Here is a 22967-nt window from a genome sequence, read left to right as displayed (position 1 = left end):
GAATTTGTGATTTCATTTCAGAAACATGTTTTCTCCCCTTATATTTAAGATGAGTCTATATGAATAAGTAGATTCCAAATGGTGGTAAGAACTCAGTAAAACATCAAGGCAACAAAATCTGAATGGTTTTGCACTTGAAAGACTAGACTAGCAATAATAGGAAAACAAGTATATCCTTTCTCTCTCTCTCTCTCTCTCACACACACACACACACACACACACACACAATATTCTCTCATCTTAAGTCCAAGGAGGAAAAAAAAAAAGCAAACATGTATCAGCCATGCTATCATCAGATCTCAACTGCTCGAAGTGTAGCTCAGTTCAAGATAACAAGGAAGTAGAGTGAGCACAGCTCTTAGCTTCTATCAGTTTTGTATCAAGGCTAATCCATTATTATTTCAAACTATATTATCTACCATGTTTAAAACTACCAGAGCCAATGAATAAGTAAAAATATTTAAATTTCGTAAGTCTGTTAAATTTTTAGGCATTTTGTTTCTCATGGCAGGGACTAATATTAGGGAAATCATTTTGTTAATAGCCAAACCATCAGTCCAATCAGAACTAACTGATACCTGTAGTCAAGATGCAAAACCTTAATCTTGAAAAATTAATTATCTTTACAAATAATAGTGGGAATTCTTAATACTAATGAAATCAGAATGAAATTCAGGATACTAGTAGCTAGAACAAAATGACTGTGAAAATTGCTTTCAGCTCCCAAATTCTAGGATACCTGAGTTTTCTCTTAGCCACCTGCCATCTATGGAAAGGGGCCCAGAATAATGAAGTAATATCCAGCTACAAAAAAGAGCAATGAATAGGAATTTAAGAATGATGCAGTTATTTATTTGACTTCTTTCTTTGTTATGTGGAGTCATGATCTGAAGCCCCTAACCAAAATAACAGGTCAAGTCAGCCAAAATCTTATCTTTAGAAGAACAAAAATAGAAGAAATAAAGGTGCAATTTAATAGGATTTGGAACATCCAGGGACCATAAATATATACACTGAAGAAGTCTCCAAATTGTGAAATATATTCCTATGTGCCCAGTCTAATCACTTAAAATATTCAGTAGAAAACCTCCCGAAGAAGATCCAGAGCAAACAAAGCTTAAATTTAAAGTAATTGTTCAAGTTGACTGAAAAGTGCTACCTATGGGCTCACGCTGAAGCATCACAAAATGAGCCAGTTTGCCCTGAAAGCTGTGCTGAATATGACAGGCCCATGAAAGGCGCCCCCTCCTGCAGCTCTGGGCCACCAAGGGACAAGGGACTCGGCAGGGTTGGAAGCTTCTGTGTTTCCCCATCACACACCAAGAGCCTTCTGAAAAGCCTCCAAAACCTGTTGTCATTTTCACTGTTAAAGGAGACATAAGCTCTTTTCTGATTTAATCTGAACCTCCTAGAGCAGCTGAGCCATTCCTATGGCCAAGGGAAGCCCGGGGAAGCACCAAATCTTCCAGAATCTGGCCTTGCCTTCTGCCCCAGCCTCATCTCCGTAGAAATCTCAACCAAATTTCAACTCCTTTGGGATTTCCACTGCCACGGTATTATTTTCCAAAAACTAAAAAGTTATTTCAAAGGCTCATTCAACTCTTTAATGCAGAAGACAGCATGGTGGTAAAGCTGGAGAATGCAGGCAATGGAGAAAGCGTGTAGAGTAAGTTGTTCAGTTAGTGTCGTTCAGTTCAGTTAGTGTCGTAACAGGCAATAAAATCATAACCTCATAGTTTATCTCTTCTACCAAAGAAAAATCATTCGCTTCTTTGGTAGGCAAAAGTCCACAAGTTAACATAAAAGCTGGCAGATTGGCCAGGTATGGTGGCTTATACCTGTGATCCCAGCACTTTGGGAGGCCAAGGCGAGCGGATCCCCTGAGGTCAGGAGTCCAAAACCAGCCGGACCAACATGGTGAAACCCCATCTCTACTAAAAAAAAAATAATAATAATAATAACAATACCGGCTGGGTGCGGTGGCTCATGCCTATAATCCCAGCACTTGGGAGGCCGAGGCGGGTGGATCACGAGGTCAGGAGTTCGAGACCAGCCTGGCCAACATGGTGAAACCCCGTCTCTATTAAAAATACAAAAATTAGCCAGGCATGGTGGTGGGCACCAATAATCCCAGCTACTCAGGAGAATCACTTGAACCTGCTGGACCTGGGAGGCGGAGGTTGCAGTGAGCCAAAATCACGCCACTGCACTCCAGCCTGGGCGATAGAGCGAGATCCATCCTCCCTGCCAAAAAGAAGCTGGCAGGTTCCGAGCCTTTAATCAGTAGTGGACAGCAAGCCTAACAGGGGCACATGTTCCTGTACTGTTAATAATCCTTGGGGAGACCCGAAAGGACTTGTCTCCTTCCATTTGCCTTGTTTCTAAGTTTTGGCTCATTTTTTCTACATACCACACATGGGCCATGAAGTGCTCTGGTTGAATGCATGTGTTCTGACTTTGTATTGCCTGTGTTGAAATCTCAGTGCTCCACTCACCAGCTGGGTGATCTCAAGACTTCAGTGGTCACATCCATAAAATGGGGAAAAGAATATCACCTAGAGTCAAGGATTTTGGTGAGGAATCATGGAGATAATCCTCGGGAAATGTTTAGCAAAGTAGCTGATACATAGTAAGAGTTCAACAAGTGGGTGCTGTTTTTTGCTGCTGCTGTTGTTGATGTTGTTGTCTGTTTTCTTCCCTGGAATGTTTTTATTTTTGTCCCACTTGCCCACCTGTCATGCCCTTTGAATGGCTAATTCATGATGCTTCTTCAAGCCTCAGCATAGGTGTCTTCAGCTCTAACAAGCCTTCCCTGACACTCATACTGAGAACCATGCCAAGGTCAAGTTGAATGCCACATTCTCTGTGCCTCACTGGCTCCCTATAAGCTCATTGATCATAGATTCCTACACTTAATACAGTGTCCGTGCTCCACCTGTGTCCCACAGTGGACCAGAGGATGGCATAGTCCCTGTGGCCAGATCTTATTCAACTTTACCTAGCACTGAGGTGGGCAAACAATAGGTAATCACTAAATATTGGTCAAAGTGTATTGAACAACTGTTTCCTGCACAAAAGTGTTTCATTCATGAAAAGATACATTCTAGAGTGTATGAACTCTAATATTCATTAGTTAAGGGGCAGTGATTTTCCTTCAGTTTCTATATCAGATCCAGAAGCAGCAAACCATCCTAAGAAAGTTCACCAGATGGAGCAACCTGAAGCAACTTGGGAGCCCTCCAGCCTCCTTTGTTCATTAATAGCAGCCTAGCCCTTGGTTAGTCTCCCAGCGTATTGAGAATGATTATTCTTGAGTTAAAGATTCAGCCTGCTGGGCGCGGTGGCTCAAGCCTGTAATCCTAGCACTTTGGGAGGTCAAGACGGGTGGATCACGAGGTCAGGAGATCGAGACCATCCTGGCTAACACGGTGAAACCCCGTCTCTACTAAAAAATACAAAAAACTAGCCGGGCGAGGTGGCGGGCACCTGTAGTCCCAGCTACTCGGGAGGCTGAGGCAGGAGAAAGGCGTAAACCCGGGAGGCGGAGTGAGCTGAGATCCGGCCACTGCACTCCAGCCTGGGCGACAGAGCGAGACTCCGTCTCCAAAAAAAAAAAAAAAAGATTCAGCCTATATGGTGTTGTACTTGCACTACAAAAGCGTGTATTTATTCAGAGAAGGAGGAATACGCACACATATGTGTCTTCCTTCACTCAGAAGTTCTGTGAGAGTTTCAGGATAAGCCACTCAATGGAAAACAGGAGAGTGCATCAGCCTATGCAGTACTTTAATTATTTTGTATGTGTTAGTCTTGCATTGTGGCCAGAGTATTGGTTTCACTAGGACAGCAACCATTTCCTATTTAGGTTTTGTCTCACTCAGTAAGTATTGGGCATCTCAATTCCCAGAACCTTGGAATGTACGGAATGAAAATAAGAGAAGCAAAAGCCAGGAGCCTTGCTGTTAAGCAACTCATAATCTCATTTGAATGTCAGGAACCTTGCACGATGCTGGGTGCATAGTAGATACTCAATAGACATGTCTGGACTTCACTTAGCTAATTATTTTCTCTCTAGAGCTGAGATTTTAGGAAATACAGAGGTTTAATGACAGGTTTGAAAGTGCTGTGTCTTGAGAAGTTTAACTCAATTTATCTTCTCTGAATGCTTCATACAGATTATGCTCCCAACCACCTCATGCCACAGTCAGACCCTCTTAAAAATAGAGTAATGATAATAACACATTTTATCTTCTTCCCAGTGATAGTATCATTCACACCTCCATTGAAGCCCAGTGGGAGGTTTGGCTGTGAGGCATCAGATGCCTGGGGAGTCAGGTGCGATTATTGTAATGACCTCACACTCGGAAAAGAAAACCTCCCATACGTGAAGCGATTTCTATTAAGATACTCATTTTATATCAAATATTCAAGCTCCTCTTTATAAATGGGAGAGAATGAAAGGAGACTCTTATAGGGGCAGAGTTTATGTGGCAAAGAACGAAAGGGCACAAATATTTTATGATCAGTTTTAAGATGAAAGTGCGGCGCCTGCCTTGTTCACTGGCACTTTCCATTTCCAGAAGTCTAATTAGATTGTGAGGATCATGATGGTGAGATAATTTAGTGGCAACTGAAAGCAACTGTGTTAATGAGAAGGGGACACTGTGCGTTGGGGTTCCTGTAATTAATGGAGAGTTTTTGAAAAACTTCTTGGTTCCAATAAAGTTGGCATAGTGAGCCCAACTGCAGGAGTAGGGAGTGGCAGGGCAAAATCTTTCCTGCTCATTGTTGCAGAAATGGCCTCAGGCAATGCAGAACTATGTAATGACTGTCATTAAGAATGATCTTGAGTGGTCCAGGCAGGCTGTAGTCAGTCTAAGACAGCAGAGAGACAGAGAAGAGGCATGGAGAGAAAGGAGGCAGGAAGAGAGAATAGACTAAGGATTGTGAGACAGGTGTGACAAAGACAGAGAGAGAGAAAGAGAGAGAGAGAGAGAGAGATCACTCACCTGTCTGCTCTCTCCATTCTCTCCCTGGGAGACACTGGAGTCATCCCAACATATCCTCCCAAGGACTGTCCTCCTGCTGCTTCAAATAGAACAGACTAGACAAACCTGGATTACAGTAAACTAGAAGGGACCTTTGCCAAACACTTCATGTTGCAGATGAGAAAATTGAGGCCAGAAGGGTTACAAATATTGCCTGACTGGGAACTAGGAAACTTGGACTCTTTCTGGCCACCACATTGAGGCAGAGTGAAACTGGATTTGAAATTCAAGGGTCAGGGTTATTGCAGAGTCCTCATTACAGTACTGCCATACTTTTTAATCCATCCCCTTAGGTAAGTCACAAAGTCTCATTGAGATTTCTGAGTTCTAGTTTTCTCATCAATGAAATGAGAAAAATAATTTCTGCCTTCTAGGCAGTAGCAAGAAAGAAATGAAATATCAGATGAAAACACCAATCACATATTCAAAACTTAACATGTAAGTGTTTTATGAAACCCTCTCATGTCAGAACTGAAGTTATCTCATGTCAGGATTTAATCATGTGAAGTCACAATTTAGCCGTGTGATGACTTAGATCATAATATCCATTAACTATCCTTTAGAAACTGATATGTATCCTCACTCCCCCTTCCAAATACTCTTATCTCAGGACACAGTCCAAGCCCCCTAATCTTGAAGGCATTAGTGACTATATCAATCTCATCTTACTCAAACATCTGTAAGACTTTGTTAAAAATTGTCAACCTTTTTTTTAAGAGCCTGCCACACTGCACTCAATTCTATGAATGATATATACAAATAGAAGATTAGCCCCTGCCCCAGAGGAGCTTTAACACTACATGGGAAGGCCTGCCTCCAAAACATGAGATGACCAAATAGTATTTTTAAATGAATAGATCGAATAACAATCTGAGATACTAACAGAACTATTATTCAGCAGTTGATTTCAACTGAATGGTACTAAGAGATTTCTCTTTTGGGAAGAGAAGAGTTAAGATGGACTTCTAAAGATAAACTGAATTAGGTAAGCAGACAGAAGCTAGGAGATAGGAATACAGCATTTATATGGAAATAATGGCAGATGAGTCTGGAAGGGAAATGTGAGATCAGAAGATGGAGTACCCAAAAGTCTAGAATAAGACAGGGTCACTATTCTGACCCGGAATGATAGCAAAATGACAGCCATGGCCCAGCTGCTGTCTATACTTGTGTTTTGGTTGGCCTACAGAAGGTTGCAAATTTTAAAAAATTAATTAGCAGTTTATGAACATCGGAAGATTTACACAATAATCAAGCTCTCTGGCTTTATGAAGCTATCATCTTTGGGCTCAGATTTTTAACTGGCAGCAATTGATTAGAAGAGGATAAATTTTCTCCATTAAATATGCCATAGTCTCTTATGTTTACCATGCCCTGCCTCCCACCTTTCTTCATAACCCTGACCAGCTTCTCTCAGTATCTTGAATGTCTGGCTCCCTACAAGGAGCCATTGAAGGCATTGAACTGGAGCAGGATCAAAACAATGTGCAGGAACGGTTAATCTAGCAGCAATGATGTGTCATCTGCAGTAATATCTTCTGTTATTTAATTATGGAATTTAGGGGGTTGGAAAAGGCCTTCGAGATGGTGAAATTCAGAAAAATTTGGCACTCCAGTACAGACAAGAGCATAAAATTAATGAGGAAACTCAGGTTTTATCAGTCTTTTTCTAGCTCCCTGTCTTCTTTGCTTTCTTAAGGAAATATAGCATGAAACTAGCTTTGAAATGAGACCACCATTGCTTGAATTATTGCATTCACAACTTCTGAGATATGTGCCCTTAGGAAAAAAATACTTGGTTTTCATCTCTGTACTGTAAAGAAACTAAGGGATACTAATCAAGGTCCTCAAGTGGTTGTTACCACAGTTAAATGAGGAAATATGTGAAATACTGCAACATACACTGTAGGTTTTCCAGAAATGTTAGTTCCTTCCCCTTCACCTTCATTTGAGGGCAAGAGCAATGCATTCTACTTGCCTTGTATGGTGTAAGGTATGACACAAAGCATAGATGTTACAAAAATAGTCCCCGAGTGTATGAATGGTTGAAAGCTACCTCCTCACCCCCACAACTAGGAAAGAGCTAAAAGTCCTTTTCCTCCTCTTCCAGGACACCTAAAGTTTAAGATCTGTTGTTTTAATGTCCATTGGAACTAACTCTGTTAGTTTATTTTATGGAATCAGCTGTTGAAAGGGACATAAGGAAAGACTTCACTTCCACCTCTCTTGGAGTGTCTGACCTATTGACGAATACTCTTCCCCAGGAATTATGTTTTCCTTGATACCTCTTTAAACTAAAAGAGACCAGGTAGTCTTCCTGAGACAATCAGGAAATATAAGTTAGTGCTACCAATGGATAGTTTCAAAAGACAGCGAGAAGGAACTGAGCGAAGGAATTGAAACTTTTCAATGGTCCCAGCAATGTGTGTGAAAACTCTGTGTGGCCGGGATCCACGGCTAGCCAGCATCAGAAAAGTGACAGGACACAGAACAAAAGAGAATGTGCCTAATATTACCTATAAATTCAGCAGGGATCCTTATCAGCCTCCAAGCAGTCTTCCCAGAGTGCCTAGGGTTAGTTTTGTTACTCAAAAATTCTCCTCCAGGGGATCTTCTTGTTCTCCAATGCCTGAAGATATTTTGAAAGGACATTTTTTATTTTGAAATCTAGTTTTGTTAGTGCCTACGTAGTCACAATCCTGGTCTTTGTCTTATACAAGTTGCCAGAGTTAAGTGATTTGGGCTTTACATATGGAAAGTTCATTTTGTTGTGTAATTAATGGGAAGCAGACTCTGGGAAGCTGATGATCCAGGCCCTTATTTATATGAGAGCATATGTCTGTGTTTTGTTTATGACTCACTCTCCTACTCCACGCATTGTAACTTGGATTTGTTTACACTAACTTTTCCTAGAATCCAAGCCACATGGTGTATGAGCCAATAATTTATGGTCTCTAAAAGGGAAAGATGATGAATGAGCTTTTTCTTCTTAAATTGTCAAATCTTAAATTGAGGAGGGAGTGTTTGCCGTCTTGAGTCTGTTCAAGCTTACACTTGAAAAAAAGAAAAAAGTTAAAGCAATTTTTTTTTTTCCCAAAAAACTCCTGGTATAGTACTCAGAATGTGAATGTATATATATTTGCCAAGAGAGCATATGACCCTTCTCCTATAATAAACCATTATGATTCTGATTCACATGCTTGGCAATGAAAAGACCATTCATGGTGGAGGCTATACATGTGCTGGGACAAGGGAATATATGGGAAACCTCTGTCTCTGTACCTTTAGTTTAATTTGGCTATGAATCTAAAACTGCTTTAAAAAAGTCTATTTAAAGACAACAAAAAAGACCATTCCTTCCCCCGCTTCTCTCTCTCCCTCTAATGTATAATATGTACATGTGTTCCTTTTCCAGGGGACCCGTCATTTCAGTCAATCTTCATGTTCTTAAACATCCTTAATGTCCTTAAATGTTCAAGCTGGTCTTCTTAGTGACTCTTAATAAATTCCAAACTTGCTTTAGTCCATGTTTTTGTCATTGAAACTCCACTTCTCTTATGGAATGAAGTTTAGATATTGGTTTGTATTTCACAGTACTTTTGGTTCTAACTGAGAGACTTTTCAGTTAATGGTACTCTGAACAGAGTAGGGAACAGCTGAAATATGTGAGGACCTAATTTAATTGACAGTGATTTGAATCTCCAAAAACATCCTTTCATGCCTCAAACACAGACTTTACGAAATAGATGGTAAGTGCTGTTCAAGTCAGGTGACACAGATTGATTTCAATTCAAGTAAGTCAGCTAGACTCTGTGCTGCTCACTAGGGGGAAGTCACAACATTCCATGCCCCTTATAGTGCCCGGCACAAACTGGGCCTGAATCAATGTTTATTCCAAGCATGAATAAAAATGGCTAAGACAAGGTCCTTGTCCCTTAGGAAAAATACAATTTAAGAAGAGTGTTAATATAGATTAATCCCATAATCATAATAGAGGACAGACTAAGTGAAGTGCCATCAGAGAGATACAGGCAATGTAGAGAGGAGCAAACAGATGAATGCTGGAATGAGAGTCCATGGATGGCTTTTAGGAAGAGGACTTAATTGGACTTTTAAAGAATGGGTGGAATATACAAAGACATGAAGTGTTCATAAAAAGCTTTAAGACTGAATTATAAACTGAATTCCAGTGGAAATTTGTGCGCACTGGAACAATGCCTGGTATTGCTTTGTTTTGTATCTTTTATTTTTTTCTCACTAGGGCAGAAGAGTTGCCTCTGGATAAAAGAAAAATGCAAGACTTTTTTCCCTGTTGAACATCAGATGTAATATCCTCTCTGACACTTACAGAAATAATAGAGTTGGGCACACACACCTGTAGGCTATGCAAAGTTATTGTTTCTGTGATTCATCCATCTTCCACTAACCAGACAGACATGAGAAAGTCGAAAGCAATTGGTGTGAATTGCTTATTGTTTTTAGGGAGAATACAAAGATAGTTAATTTGTAAATTGACATCTTTTTCTTTAGAAACTTCAATAAAGAAAAAATGATAGCATGGCTTTTAGTTACTTGAATCCAGCCCAGAGGTAGTTAAAAGAACAGACATTAACTTTTAGGGTATTCGAGCCCTCTGAATATTCCTAAAAATCTGATAACTCTTTGAGAAAACAAAATTAAGTTTCAAAATTTTCACAACAGACTAGAATATTAATTCACAAGGTTAATAAAATTAAACTTTGCAGATTTAAATAGAAGGCCTGCATTTAAGCTTAACACCCAATTCCACATAGCAGTGGCCAGGGTTGATAGCTGCTTATACGAAAGTGTTTAAGGGAGTTAATTGAGCCTCCATTTAACATGAGCCAACAGTAGGATGCTGTTGGGAAAAAAAATGCAGTTTTTTAAAAATGTAGCTTCTATTAATATAAGCATGGTGCCTTGATCACAAATTAATCAAACCCATTTTTCTGTACTAATCACTTCGTATCTAGAAAATCAGTTCAATTCTGGGCACTAAAATTTCAGATCAACTTTAGCAGATGACATAATCTCCAGAGAGTGATCAAAATGAAAAATTTGCTTTGATCTAGAATTCATCTGATAGGAAACACAGATGAAGGATTTGAGGATGTCTTACCTCGGGCACAGAAAACTTGGAGGTATATGACTTTTATAGAATTATATTTATTGAGAAGCAAGGATCAGTCGTTTCAAGAAATGGAGAGATTTGTCTGGAGACACAGAACTGAGGGGTCATGAGCTAAGATCAGAACCTCATTCTTCTAATGTCCTGGTCAATATGTTTTCCATCAGATTGCTAAGTATGCTAGCTAATACGTAAACAAATGCAGTTACTATTAAGACCAGGAAAAAAACAAAACAGAGATACTTACTGCTATATGTAATTCTTAAAGTTCTAGCATGGTCAACAGGACTTATTTTGTCTGAGCCCGTGTTCATGTTTGTTATATGTTTCTTTGTTCTTCCCTGTATTTTTTTTTTTTTTCAAAGTTTTAAAGAGACAAAGAAAATGTCTCATAATCAGGTAAGAACATGCATGCACAATAGTTGGGGTATTATATAAGAGATGGTATTTATGGTTAAGGATAAAGTGATACCACATTTGAGAGGAAAGAAAAAAGAAATAAAAAGAGCCCTTTGAGAGGGTGCAACCACCCCCGCTGTGTGACCAACTGGCATGCTGTGAGACTCAACAGATGTAGCTTCAAACTTTTTGGCGTTAACTACATTTCTATCCAGCCTTCCATGTTGTCTCATCAGTGTGTTGGGACTTGATCCACATTACAACAAACAAAAGCCAAAGTTGAATGAAACAGAGGAGGGCTAAATGCCCTCGTATTTCTCAGTTTACCAGTGCTGCCATTCCCAATTCACTCCTTAACAAAAGCCTAGGAAGCTACTATTTTTATTTTCTTTTTTTTTTTTTTTTTTTTTTTTTTTTTTGAGATGGAGTCTCGCTCTGTTGCCCAGACTAGAGTGCATTGGCACAATCTTGGCTCACGGCACCCTCCACCTCCTGGGTTCAAACAATTTATCTTCCTCAGCCTCCCGAGTAGCTGGGATTGCAGGTGTGCACCACCACACCCGGCTACTTTTTGTATTTTTAGTAGAGAAGGGTTTTCACCATGTTGGCCAGGCTGATCTCAAACTCCTGACCTCATAATCCACTGCCTCAACCTCCCAAAGTGCTGGGATTACAGGCCCACTGCTCCCGGCTGACTATTTACAAGTAACTTATAAATAAATAGCACCTCCAGAAAATCCTCTAAACTTAAAAGATTCCTCTGTTCATCCATGGTGGGCAACCCCTTGTGATGAATATTCATGATGCACCTTACAGGGAGCTATAATCTCATCTTTCACTGGTTCTCTTATCTCTGAGGTCTCTCTTTTGCCCAATTTTTTCAGGACTGCCAAAATCCGGCTTGCCCTCCTTCGAAGTCCCTTGAGCAACCTAGTAATGTTTTTACTCAGCTTGGATTCTCTCTGGAATGAGTCGCCACTGTCATTATCTGTCCAAAGTCCCAGGTGGTTTGTCTAACCCATGGGCCCATGAAATAACTGGCATTATTTCCTCGTGGTCAGAGAAGTCAAGGACTCTGAAAGCCTACAGACCAGGACCTGTGAATTGCCTAATCAAATAAAGGATGTCAGCATTAAATCCCATTCGAGGAGCTCTCCATGGATAGGGCACCCCTCACTGCCATGGAATGGCATGCAACTCAATTCAAGGTGTTCTGGGGAATATAAAGATAAATGCTCTCCAGAATTTGGGCTCTGGGAGTTTACAGTCTGAAGCAGTCTAGCAGGAAATACTAATCAAACATCTACTATGACACAGGAACTATGTTCTTTGTTTTGAAGGGTATGAAAAAGGACAACACATGCTGTCTTCAAGAAGCTTTAGTTAAGATCTTTGAGGATTAAATACTAAGTGAGTGAATAAACTCTTGAGGAGTTTTTTAAAACAGAAAGGACAACTTTAAAGCAGTGGGCTCCAGATTATTGATCATGCAGTGATATTAGGAACATAATTTTGAATAGTCACACCATTTAAATACATACTAAAAATATGTGCCCTCTTTTTCTTAAATACAAACTTTAACAGGATGAGATAAACTTGAAATATATTCTTAAAATAATTTTAAATTTCATTTTACCTATTATTAACAAAACAAAAATATTTTTGTTGCTATCAAAATGTTATACTGATTTAAGTGTTTTTAATAGTGATTTAAGTGTTTTTAATAGTGTTGTAAGGAGGGCCGAGCAATTGAGTTTGTACACTTGTTTTCAAAAATCTTGGGTTTTTTTTTTTAGGCACTTGTGATAAGTAATTTAAAGTTCTCATTCTGAATTCAGTTTGTTTCAATACTTGTTGTTAGCAGATGTTGTAGGATAAAGAATATTTCACATATACATAGATTCAAAAGAATAAAGTAGATTGTTGACTGTGCTTAAATCAGTACTATTTTTTTTCCAATCTCATCAGTTAAACAAGTTTTTTGTTGAAACTTGGCAAACCATCCTCTTTATTAACAATTAGATGGTCAATATTTTTTAGTCCAACTCTTCATTTGAAAGTCAGTTCTGTTTACAAGGTATTCAAATTTGCAGATTAAAGGGATTTATAGGTTATATTGTTTTCAGCAACAAAATTGCCAAATGCTGGAAACATTTGCAATAAATTTCCAAAACTGCTCTTTCCATAGCATGAGTTTCTTTCCAAACGCGGTTACTCTCTGACCCAGTTTACTGTAAAGGGACATTAAGTATTTTGTTGTTTATCATCTGCAGGATAACATTACTGACAGCCTAGAAAAGTTAAGAAAATTTGGAACCCTTGTCTTTTTGTACAAGAAAATGGCCAAATTCATCTCTGAAAGTGGCAACTCATGTATACAGTTTGGTGTGAAATAACCAACAGAACTCTGTGTGGTGTATAAAATATTGTATGGGTCTTCTTCATCTCATTACAAAGTATTTTGAAATTTTTTTCTATTGAAAAGTCTTGCTTTTCTAAAATTACCACGTGGGCTGGCCTGCTACAAATTTAAAATATAGGACATTGACAGCACCCTGAAAGCAACTAACCAGTGAGATCTCCTGTCAACCTCTTGAATGCACATGGCCTCCCCTTCTCCCAGGAATCTCATGCCCAAGTGTGACAGGTGACCTGTCATCTGATGGGCAGCACAAGTAAGGGCATGGCTGGAGTTCCGTTTATTAAGCATTAGGATTATTTAGGTAAAATATAAATAATGTAAATACAAATTATTAATGTGTTCTTTCTGCAGCCAAGTAAATTGTCTGGCTTCCTCTGGAGGGAATGTGCACTTGGGAAGCTGCTGGTTTAATTTAGAGAGGCAGAGAGGAGGTGAACAGTGTGGGCAAGGTGGCAGGGGCAGGAGAGCACTAGGCCGATTTCTAAATCCAACACCATTCCTGAGAAGATTAGGGAGCTGCCCTGGGACACTAACTATTTGGTGGCCTAGCCCACTTCAGAGCTCACACACATAAACATACTCACACCTACATACCCCACTGCTTCACCTGTCCATCAGCCAGTCTACCCACCTCTCCTCCTACCTTGTCCCAAGAAAAAATGTGAAATAGGAACAGAACACAGACCAGAGTCCTTCAAGCCATTGCAACTGAGATAAAAAGTTCTTTCACAATAAACCCCTAAGAATAAGTTGTTGAATAGTCAGGCAGTTACTATGCTTCAAACAAGCTACTCATGTTTTCAAAGAAACCCCAAAGTATGTTAAGATGATATGAAGAACAGAATGAAAACACCATCATATTATGACAAATCCCCCACATCTGCTAACTCTTAATTCTAAATTGCTGCTTTAAACTTAGCAGTCCTCTAGCACTTGTGTTGATAACAAGCAGCAACTCGGATGCCCCCTACCTTGCAGAGGCCTCACCAGCAGAGGCAACTTGCCATCTTTTTCAAAAGAGCTTTTAAGGCCAGTACTATAGAAGGTTAATTTAAATTCTAAGGATGGAAGAAAAAAGTTTGCAATGCCAAGGCAGGTTGCCTCATTCTCCCCCATTAAAAATAAAAAGCAGCATTAGGAAAATAAGAGACCATTACCAAGGCAAGCACAAGGACAAAGTGAAATAAATAAATAAAATGCAGAATTTACATTGGAGAACATGAGACAATTGAATGCCATTGAGCTTGTATTTGCTGACCACATAGTATGCACCAGATCAGGTACTGCTATATCGATGGGCCTGTGCTGGGAACTCTGAAGGTAGAGAAAAAAAGGTGTGGCCTTTGCCTTCAGAGAATCTTCTAACATGTATCAGCACACAAAGCAATTCACACTGCAACTCTCCGCCTTGATTAAAGCACAGGATATTCCAGCTCTATCTGCCCTGAAATGCACCCCAACTCCAGGCAGTTCAGCCTTCCTCAACATCTTTCCACCTCCCCTTAGGAACATTCAAACAGCAAGAAAAACTCTAAGGAGTCTAGAGGTAAATTTGCCTCCCTCCACAATCCACCCAAAGCTTTCTTGTAAAATAGGGTGTGTCTTGTACATGGGCAAAGTACAGTCTACAAACATGGGTATCTATTTCTTGGGAATCTTCTATATAACGAAGCCTTGTTAGCCTTTGTCTCAGGGGGCCTACTATACGTACAAATTCTGCATCCAAAAAGCAGTGCCAAGTCCATTCTCTAGTTACCATAAACGACTTGACAAAATCAACAGAATGCTGATGAGCCAATCTTCTGATAATGGGAGTGAAAAGATAGAATGTCTAGATCTGGACCAAAACCAGCTCAACCATTTGCATGGCAATTTCAAATATACATAGGGTCTGAAAGAAAATTTGTATTGCTGAGTTATGAAGAAATGAATTTGCATTTTGCCTAGGCCACTCAATAATTATTCTTTAAAACTAACAAAGAGCAGGCAAGATACAGGACAATTATAGGAAGGAGAGCAAATATGGACTCAATCTTGCAGCAAGAGCCCAGAAATGACTGTCCAATAATGAAACGATTTGAAAAGAGAAAAATCTGTAAACATTTAGAGGGACAGTGAAATCATAAGCAATAAGGAGAAAGATCTGTGAATATCAAACCCTGCCAAGTCCGAAGTTCTCCCCACACACTAATATTTTAGAATTATTCGATAAATAAATGTTTTAGAAAGCCACCCCACATTTGGGGATGCAACTGATAATGAGTATAGAAAAGAATTACGGCAAACTAAATATAGAAGGGAACTTCCAAGAGCATCTGGTTCCGCCATCCAGTGTAACAGATGAAGAAACAGAGATGGAGCGGTTAAGGGACTTATCTCAGTTTACCTTGTTTTCCAGCTTCTTCTACACAGAGTCATTTCTACTATACCATACTCTGCTATTGTTCACACAGAGGGATAACAAATCTGAACTGAAAGTTTGGATAACAAACATAAAGGAAAAATAAATGAAATTCAGATGTTCAGTAGATGTGAAAAACCCCAAAGATTATAATGTGCAAAAGACAGAGGGATACTAAGTCATAATACCTGATGCCATCAATGGAGATTGGCTCATGACATGTATTTATTTATGCAGGTGGTGAAAGCATAAAACACAGAGAACTCATTCATGTTTCTATGCCATTAAAACAGGAGGGCAGCTATAAGCTAAGCCTTCTAGGGAGATGGTGGATGCATAACCTTCATTGAGGACATCTCTTATTCTTCAAAATGTATTTAGGTGAAATAAAGCCCCAAGATAGTGAAAATTAGAGCACTGTCCAGCCCTAAGATTTTAAGATGTTTTATTGCCAGTTATTTATAAATTTTTAACATTGTGTTATGGAAAATGTCAGACATACACCGAAGTAAGCAGTATAGCATTAATAAACCTCATGTACCCATCAATATCAACTTCAGCTTCAACAATATCAACTTACAGTCAATCTTGTTTCATCAATACTTCCACTTACCTCCTCCCTTCCTTAGAATTTTAAAGTCAATCCCAGATGACAGTATGTGATTTCATCTATCAATATTTTAGTAGGCATTTCTAAAAGATAGGTACTCAGAAACCATAATCACAATGCAAATATCACACCTATGAAAATTAACAGTAATTACGTAATATCATGAAATGCCCATTGTTCAAATTTCCATTTATTTCATGATCTCTCTTAACGGTTTGTTCCAACTGTCATCCAAATAAGGTCACTTTATCTCTTTAGTCTCTTTTGATGCACAGTTTCATCTTCCCCCTGCCCGGCAATTTATTTGTTGAAGACACCAGGTTGTTTGCCTAGAGTCTCCCCCAGTCCGCAATTTATTGAATGAATTCTGTTCTCTGTATTTCAAGGTAGGTAGTTCTAGAGCTGTGCTGCCCCATAGGGTAGCCACTAGCCACACTGTAGCTATTTAAATGAAAATTAGGTGATATTAAAAATTCAGTGTCTCAGTCACACCAGCCACATTTCAAGTGCTCAGTAGCCACACGTGGCTAGTGGCTACCTATGGAGCAGCACACACATAGAGAACATTTTCACCATCTCAGAAAACTCTGTTGGACAACCCTACTCTAGAGACTTAATAAAACTCTGTGAGGTTGCCTTGGGGGGAAGTAGATGTTGAGTAGTAGGTGAGTCATCCACCAAGTATTTGAGTCACAGTTGATCTCCTACACAGCAGTCACTAAACCTCCACAACTGGACTCTGAAGATAAAATAAAAGTTCAAGAAGTATGTATGTTTTTAAAGTTATGTAAGTAGTATACTTAAACGTGTTTTTGTGATTTCCTTTTCTACTCAACTCTTTAAATGAGATTTAACCATGTTGATATATTTATGTGTAGTTTATTCATTTTAATCAATGTATAATACTGCATTGTTTTATGTATCACAGTTGATTGATTAGATTGTTTTCAGTTTTCTGTATCATACACTGAGCTTCAAGGAACATCCTTATATAACTTTTGCCTCCTGTTATATATAAGTAAAGGAGGCAAGCTTGATATGAAATTGCTGGGACATTGAATGTGTACATCTTCAACTCTACCAGTTATTGCCCAATCACTCTCCAAAATGATTATAACAGTTTATACTCCCGCCAACAGTATGTGAGTGTTCCCAGTTTCTTACATCATTACCAACACTAGGTAGATTCAGATTTTTAATTTTTACCAACATGAGCTCATATATATGCAACAAAAGGATTAAAACATGCATAAAAAAGAAAGGGAAAGGAATGGAGAAGGGAGCCATGACTTAGCTCAATCTGTAATGTTTTCTTTCTTACTAAAAAAAATAATATGACAAAAAGTTAACATTTGCTATATGTGAATGGTGGGCACAAAAGAGTTATTTTGACATTTTTTAGGATTGTTTGGTAGATTTACACTATCAGAATTAATTTTTATTTCATAATCCTTTTTTAATGCAAAGACTTAATTATTCAGCACATGTTTTTGAATATGGAATTAGCTGCTATCTGCTAGGTTTCTGTTTGTGTATTTCTTTATTTTGGTTTGGAGATTTTGTTTTGGGGCTTTATTTACTTATTTATTTTGGCATTTCACTTTAAAAAGACAACACATAGAGCGACAATCCATTGGTTGTATTTTGCCCAAATGACCTGCAGCTCATGGAGTATTTCTGTCAAGCTTAACTCAGTCAAATACAGTATTGCCAATTAATTGATTTACTTTATACTTCTATGCTATATTACATGTCAGCAAGGTGATTTACTTTATAATTTCATGCTGTATTATATAACATATCACATAGCATTTGCTTCCTCTATGGCTGATATAAACTAAAGAGAGGGCAAACTGTAAATGAAACCTTTGCTTGGGATAGTGTCAAGTTTTGTGGAGTATTACTACTGACTAGTTGCCATTGACCCATGAACTATGTGGACAAGGTAAATTATCTGTCACTGACATGGAGGTGGGCTAAGTTTTAGTATAACTATATTTGCAATGGTCACTTTAAAAATTCAAACTAGAACTCTTCTAGGGAATATGACTACAAGGCCTGATTAGATTGATTTGTCAGTCCAGAAACAATTCTTAAATCTCTTTTATATACCAGGCACCCTGCTAGGCCCTTTGAGGGACATAAAGACAGACAAGCACTGGTTCTTGCCTCTGATAACTTACAATGAGGCAACCTTTTTCTTTTACAAAACTAACTACAAAAATTTTATTTTTATAGTCGGAAGCTCACTCTGGCTTTGTTCTATTTTGATCTTTATAACTTATTTTAAAGATCATTCAGTAGTTATTCATTGCTCGGTCAGTCTTACTGACCTTTGGCCAAAAGCAGTAACATTTTGACCTGGCCTGTGGGACTCAGCTCTCCCCACTCCATGAAGCTGGGGGTGTAAATAACTTCAAATAAATCCCTCCTGGCAATCTGTGCTGGGCACAGCATGAGAGAGAAATGGGACAAAGCAGAGGAAAGAATCAAGTGGGAGTACCCAAGAATAAGTGAGAATGGTATCCATGTTTTAAGCATCTTTTTTCCTCCTCTCTCTTAAGATATTTATTCTGCATCTCTATTAGTAGGTACAAATAAAATTATGGGAGGAAACAACAAACCAAAATGATAAAATGCACCACACTCCCCGCTATGCGTAGGTCTTCCACGTGGGCTCCTTTCTGGCTGAACATGCAGCGTAAATCATAGCAGCAAAGAACTCGGTGAAGACATACTTATTATGTTTATAAACAGCCAGGGGGAGTGGCCACCTTGAAGGTGGAGCCATGGAATCTGTGTGAGTGTATGTGCCCGTTTGTGTGTGTGTGTGTGTGTGTGTGCGTGTGCAGACAGGTATCACACATGTGCCTGCTCATGAACAACACAAGGAGAAAGAATGATCTGCAGGAGGAATGGTTGGCTATGTTTTGAAGCCATTCACACTTTATGCTGTCTGAACTTCAAAACTAAGCAGTTCTGAAGGCCATTTAGTGGCAGCAGTGCAGGACTTCCTGAGACAAGAAGTTCGGCTCATAAAATAGAGGTGCAGCTGCAGCTGGCCAACAGGACATGAAAAGAGCTCTTTGCAAATGCCAGCCTGGTAGGGGTAGTGTAAATGATTCAGAAACACCTGGCTGATACTTCCCTTGAGGTTCCCAGAGGATGAACTGGTTATGAAGGACCTGGTTAACTGAATGCCATCAGGCAACCTGAGTAGTCCAGAATGCTGGGGGAAAAGCACAGAGAGATGATGCCATGATAACTAGAGTGCTCCAGGAAATAGGCCTCCCTGGGTCAGTGGAGAAGGGTTAGGAATAAAATGGTTCACTTACATTTTCTTACTCTTGATCAAGCCAAGGCATCTCTTCTGAGATCGATAGTACATCTGCATGATCCCAGTTGCTTGATATGGAGGCCCATGTGCCTTTTCATTCATCCAACACCTACAAAAAGAGAAAGTCTAATCCTGTGCTAAATTGAATCAGATCAAATGTCAAAAGGGTGAATAAAAAATTACCTGTATAGTAAGATAAACAATGGGAAGATTTATATTGTGATTCTGCCATTGAGTCCCACGGCTCTAGGCCAGTTTACCTCAACAGTGTGAGCCTCAGTTTCCACATCTTTAAAAAGGGAACAACAATATTTCACATAATTGTTGGGAGGACTGAAATAATGTAAATAGAAGTACTTTGCATGCACAATGAATATTTGAGAAATGTTTATTTTTATTTTAATACCCATAGCATTGATTCTCCATAATCTTTATAGCCGAGTAGAATGCTAGCTGTCAGTGAAGAGTCTGGGTTGAAGGCAACCTTGCATCCTGTGCTCAGTATCTTCTCTCTTCCCCTCCTGCAGTCGGCTCCTCCCTGAAGAAGAGGTTCAAGCGGCGGGAGATCGAAGCCATCCAGTGCGAAGTGCGGAAGATGTGCAACTACACCAAGATCCTATCCACCAAGAAGAACTTGGACCACGTGAACAAGATCCTGAAGGCCAAGCGGCTGCAGAGACAATCAAAAACAGGCAACAACTTCGTGAAGAAGAGGCGCGGGCGTCCCAGGAAGCAACCCACCCAGTTCGATGAGGACTCCAGAGACCAAATGCCGGTGCTGGAAAAATGCATCGACCTGCCCAGCAAAAGGGGCCAGAAGCCCAGCCTGAGCCCGCTGGTGCTGGAGCCCGCCGCCAGCCAAGACACTATCATGGCCACCATCGAGGCAGTCATCCACATGGCCCGGGAGGCGCCGCCCCTGCCCCCCCCCCCGCCGCCGCCCCCACCGCCACCGCCGCCACCGCCCCTACCCCCACCACCCCCTCTACCCAAGACCCCCAGAGGCGGAAAGAGGAAACACAAACCGCAGGCCCCCGCTCAGCCCCCGCAGCAGCCGCCCCCGCAGCAGCCCCTTCCCCAGGAAGAGGAGGTGAAAGCCAAGAGGCAGAGGAAGTCCCGAGGGAGTGAGAGCGAGGTCCTTCCCTAGGGCGGGTCTGGGTGTCTGCACCTGGGGCCTAGGGAACTGACACGTGGGAAGCGCAATGGGCGGGGGCAGAATCCCCCGCTGCAGGGACACCCACGCCCTTCTCTCCAGAAGCCGGGCAGGCAGAATCCGGCCAGACGACGGGCTGAGCCATCAGGAGCTCTAGGGAAAGCAAAGCAGGGAGACACCTTCAGAAGAAGCTTGTCAGCTTCACCGCAGCTCCCACCACGCGGCGCTTCAGTACGGCTGGATCCTCCGCAGGCGAGCCGAAGGCCCCCAGGAGGAGCAGGCTGGTGGCGCTCTCCTGACCTCCCGCTGCCAAGGTGCGCCCTCGACTCCCTCATTTGCTGGCCAGGAAAATCTAAAGGGAAACACCCTCAATTAGGAAACATTCCAAGGGGAAAAAAGCTGCAAATTGCTCAGCTGGCATTGCTGTAACCCGTTCCATTTAATTGGTTTTCATTTCTTTTGATTTTCAAGCTCTGCTAAGCTTTGGGGTACCAACGTCATCTTCAGGTGACCTGAATCTTTCCCTTAACCGTACAGTTTCTCAGATGGAATTGTGTGATCAGAAGGTGGAGTTCTAGTGATAGGCGACCTTAGACCCGCATTCATGTTCTGTGTGCCTCTTCTGTCGCACATACACTGATTTTTAGCGTTGTCTATTCCTACTTTTCCTTTTGCCCATTGTACTTCCATATATCTTTTCATTAACTTACTTGCTGCTTTTTTTTTTTTTTTTTTTTTTTTAATCTTGGTACACATTTAAATAATACAATCCTTAACCTGTGCTGTAAAGTTCAACCTTGGCATGCTGTTCCAAGAACCTGGCTTTGAATCTCAATCAATGTGAAACATACTCAGTATTGATAAAACCTTTTTAATAAGTGACGCAGAGCAGCCAAGGATATGTTGACCCAGATGCCAACCACTCTATTTTTATACTTAAAACATGTCAGCAGAGCATAGGCAGAATAAAATGGTTTTAATACCCCACAGCAAATAGAATAACTGACAAGCCACCAAAAACTGAAACCCCAGACCCACCAGAAAGACAAGTGTCTAGCAATGCCTTGGTACCTGATCTTTTTCGTACGAATAATTGTCATAGGTTGTTCAAAAAACTAAAAGGAAACAAAAAGACAATAGAAGAAGTTCATTATCCCTGGATAATTATTTCTTAAAAGCAAATGGGAGTAAGTGTTCTTATCTGGAAAAATAAATAAATAAAATGCTCAAAGGGTATCACCACTTCAATTCTATCAAGCCACCTTGGACAAAGTATCCAAATTGTGGTTGCCTTAATAAACTAAAACATTATTGTACATAATGTAATTATAAATCTATCAGTCTGCATGGATGCAAACTGTGTGTGACAAATCGTCTTTTAAATGGTCAATTTCAGCTGTACATTTCTCATCCAAGTTGTACTCTAACCATTGGTTTAGCGTGGACAGATATTCCATCTCTATTATCCATTTCCACAGCCCAAATAAAATATGTTAAGCAGGCTCAGAATGAATACGAAGAATTCCATTTCCGTAGATGTTTTCTAAAAGATTGTGGAAATTTCAAATAAGTATTTTCAATTTCCTCCCTCACTCGCCCTTACCTTCCCCAAGACATCAAACACCTGGCATGGTAGATTATAGAAAGAGACACTGAGAGAGAGAATTAAATTTTCTAATGGGAATTAGAATATCTGGTTTGCCTCCAAATTAAGTTTCTTTACGGGAAGTTGGGACCAGCTGGAAATTATATTATCATTTCAGAACACAATATTATTTCCTTAGAGAGAGAGAGAGGGATTTTTGTTGGCAACATAAGAGAATAAGTGATAGGGTATCTATGTGAGTAAAATTTTAAATTCCAAGTTAATATGCTTGCAAACATTACTGCTCCGTTATGGCACCAAGAGTTGGTTGAAATTACCCACATATTCATACTGTTGTGCTCTGTCACCATGGACTTCACATCATTTGCTGCCCGCTAGGTCAGTCGCATTTAATACTAGCAATATGTAAGTTTAAAGGACGGCATTCCCCTCTACTTTAAAGCTTATATTCTAGATACTCAGTTTTGTGACCTTGGTTGACCTTTGGCATTTCACACAAGTTGAACAGCAAAATCAAAGCAGCCATTTTTAATTCGTCATTCCCAAGCCCTGTCTGAGTGGTTCCAAAGTCACCTGAGAGGAAGGTTTAAATTAGCCCTCTCACCCCACCATTGCTAAGAAACAGCGACCATTTTCATTCCAATTCAACCATGAAGAGGTTTCTCTGCCTGGGTTTTGAAATCATTTCCTTCTTTCTTTCATTTGCCCTTCCTCCTTCCTGTGTTGTACTGTCTCTCCAACAACGTCTATAAGCAGACTCAATCTTCTTGCAGAGGAAGATGAGCTGGCACTCTGCAAACTTCTTTAATAAGGACCCAAAGTTTAATTGACATTAACCTCTA

The 22967-nt window shown here is 40.0% G+C and overlaps 1 protein-coding gene across 3 annotated transcripts in view; it reads left to right on the top strand.

Annotated features, from left to right (window-relative positions):
* Positions 1 to 21634, top strand: part of SETBP1 (SET binding protein 1) — a 376613-nt gene extending 354979 nt beyond the window's left edge. For all 3 annotated transcript variants that reach the window (XM_023207631.3, XM_023207632.2, XM_023207633.3), the window contains exon 6: positions 19894 to 21634. In XM_023207631.3, the coding sequence (XP_023063399.2) occupies positions 19894 to 20513 (620 nt within the window). In that variant the 3' untranslated portion in view covers positions 20514 to 21634. The remainder of the gene's footprint in view (positions 1 to 19893) is intronic.
* The last annotated feature ends 1333 nt before the right edge of the window (positions 21635 to 22967 follow it).

The sequence above is a fragment of the Piliocolobus tephrosceles genome, chromosome 18 (genome assembly GCF_002776525.5).
Source record: "Piliocolobus tephrosceles isolate RC106 chromosome 18, ASM277652v3, whole genome shotgun sequence".
NCBI classification, from domain to species: domain Eukaryota; kingdom Metazoa; phylum Chordata; class Mammalia; order Primates; family Cercopithecidae; genus Piliocolobus; species Piliocolobus tephrosceles.
This window is presented reverse-complemented; position numbering and strand designations above follow the sequence as displayed.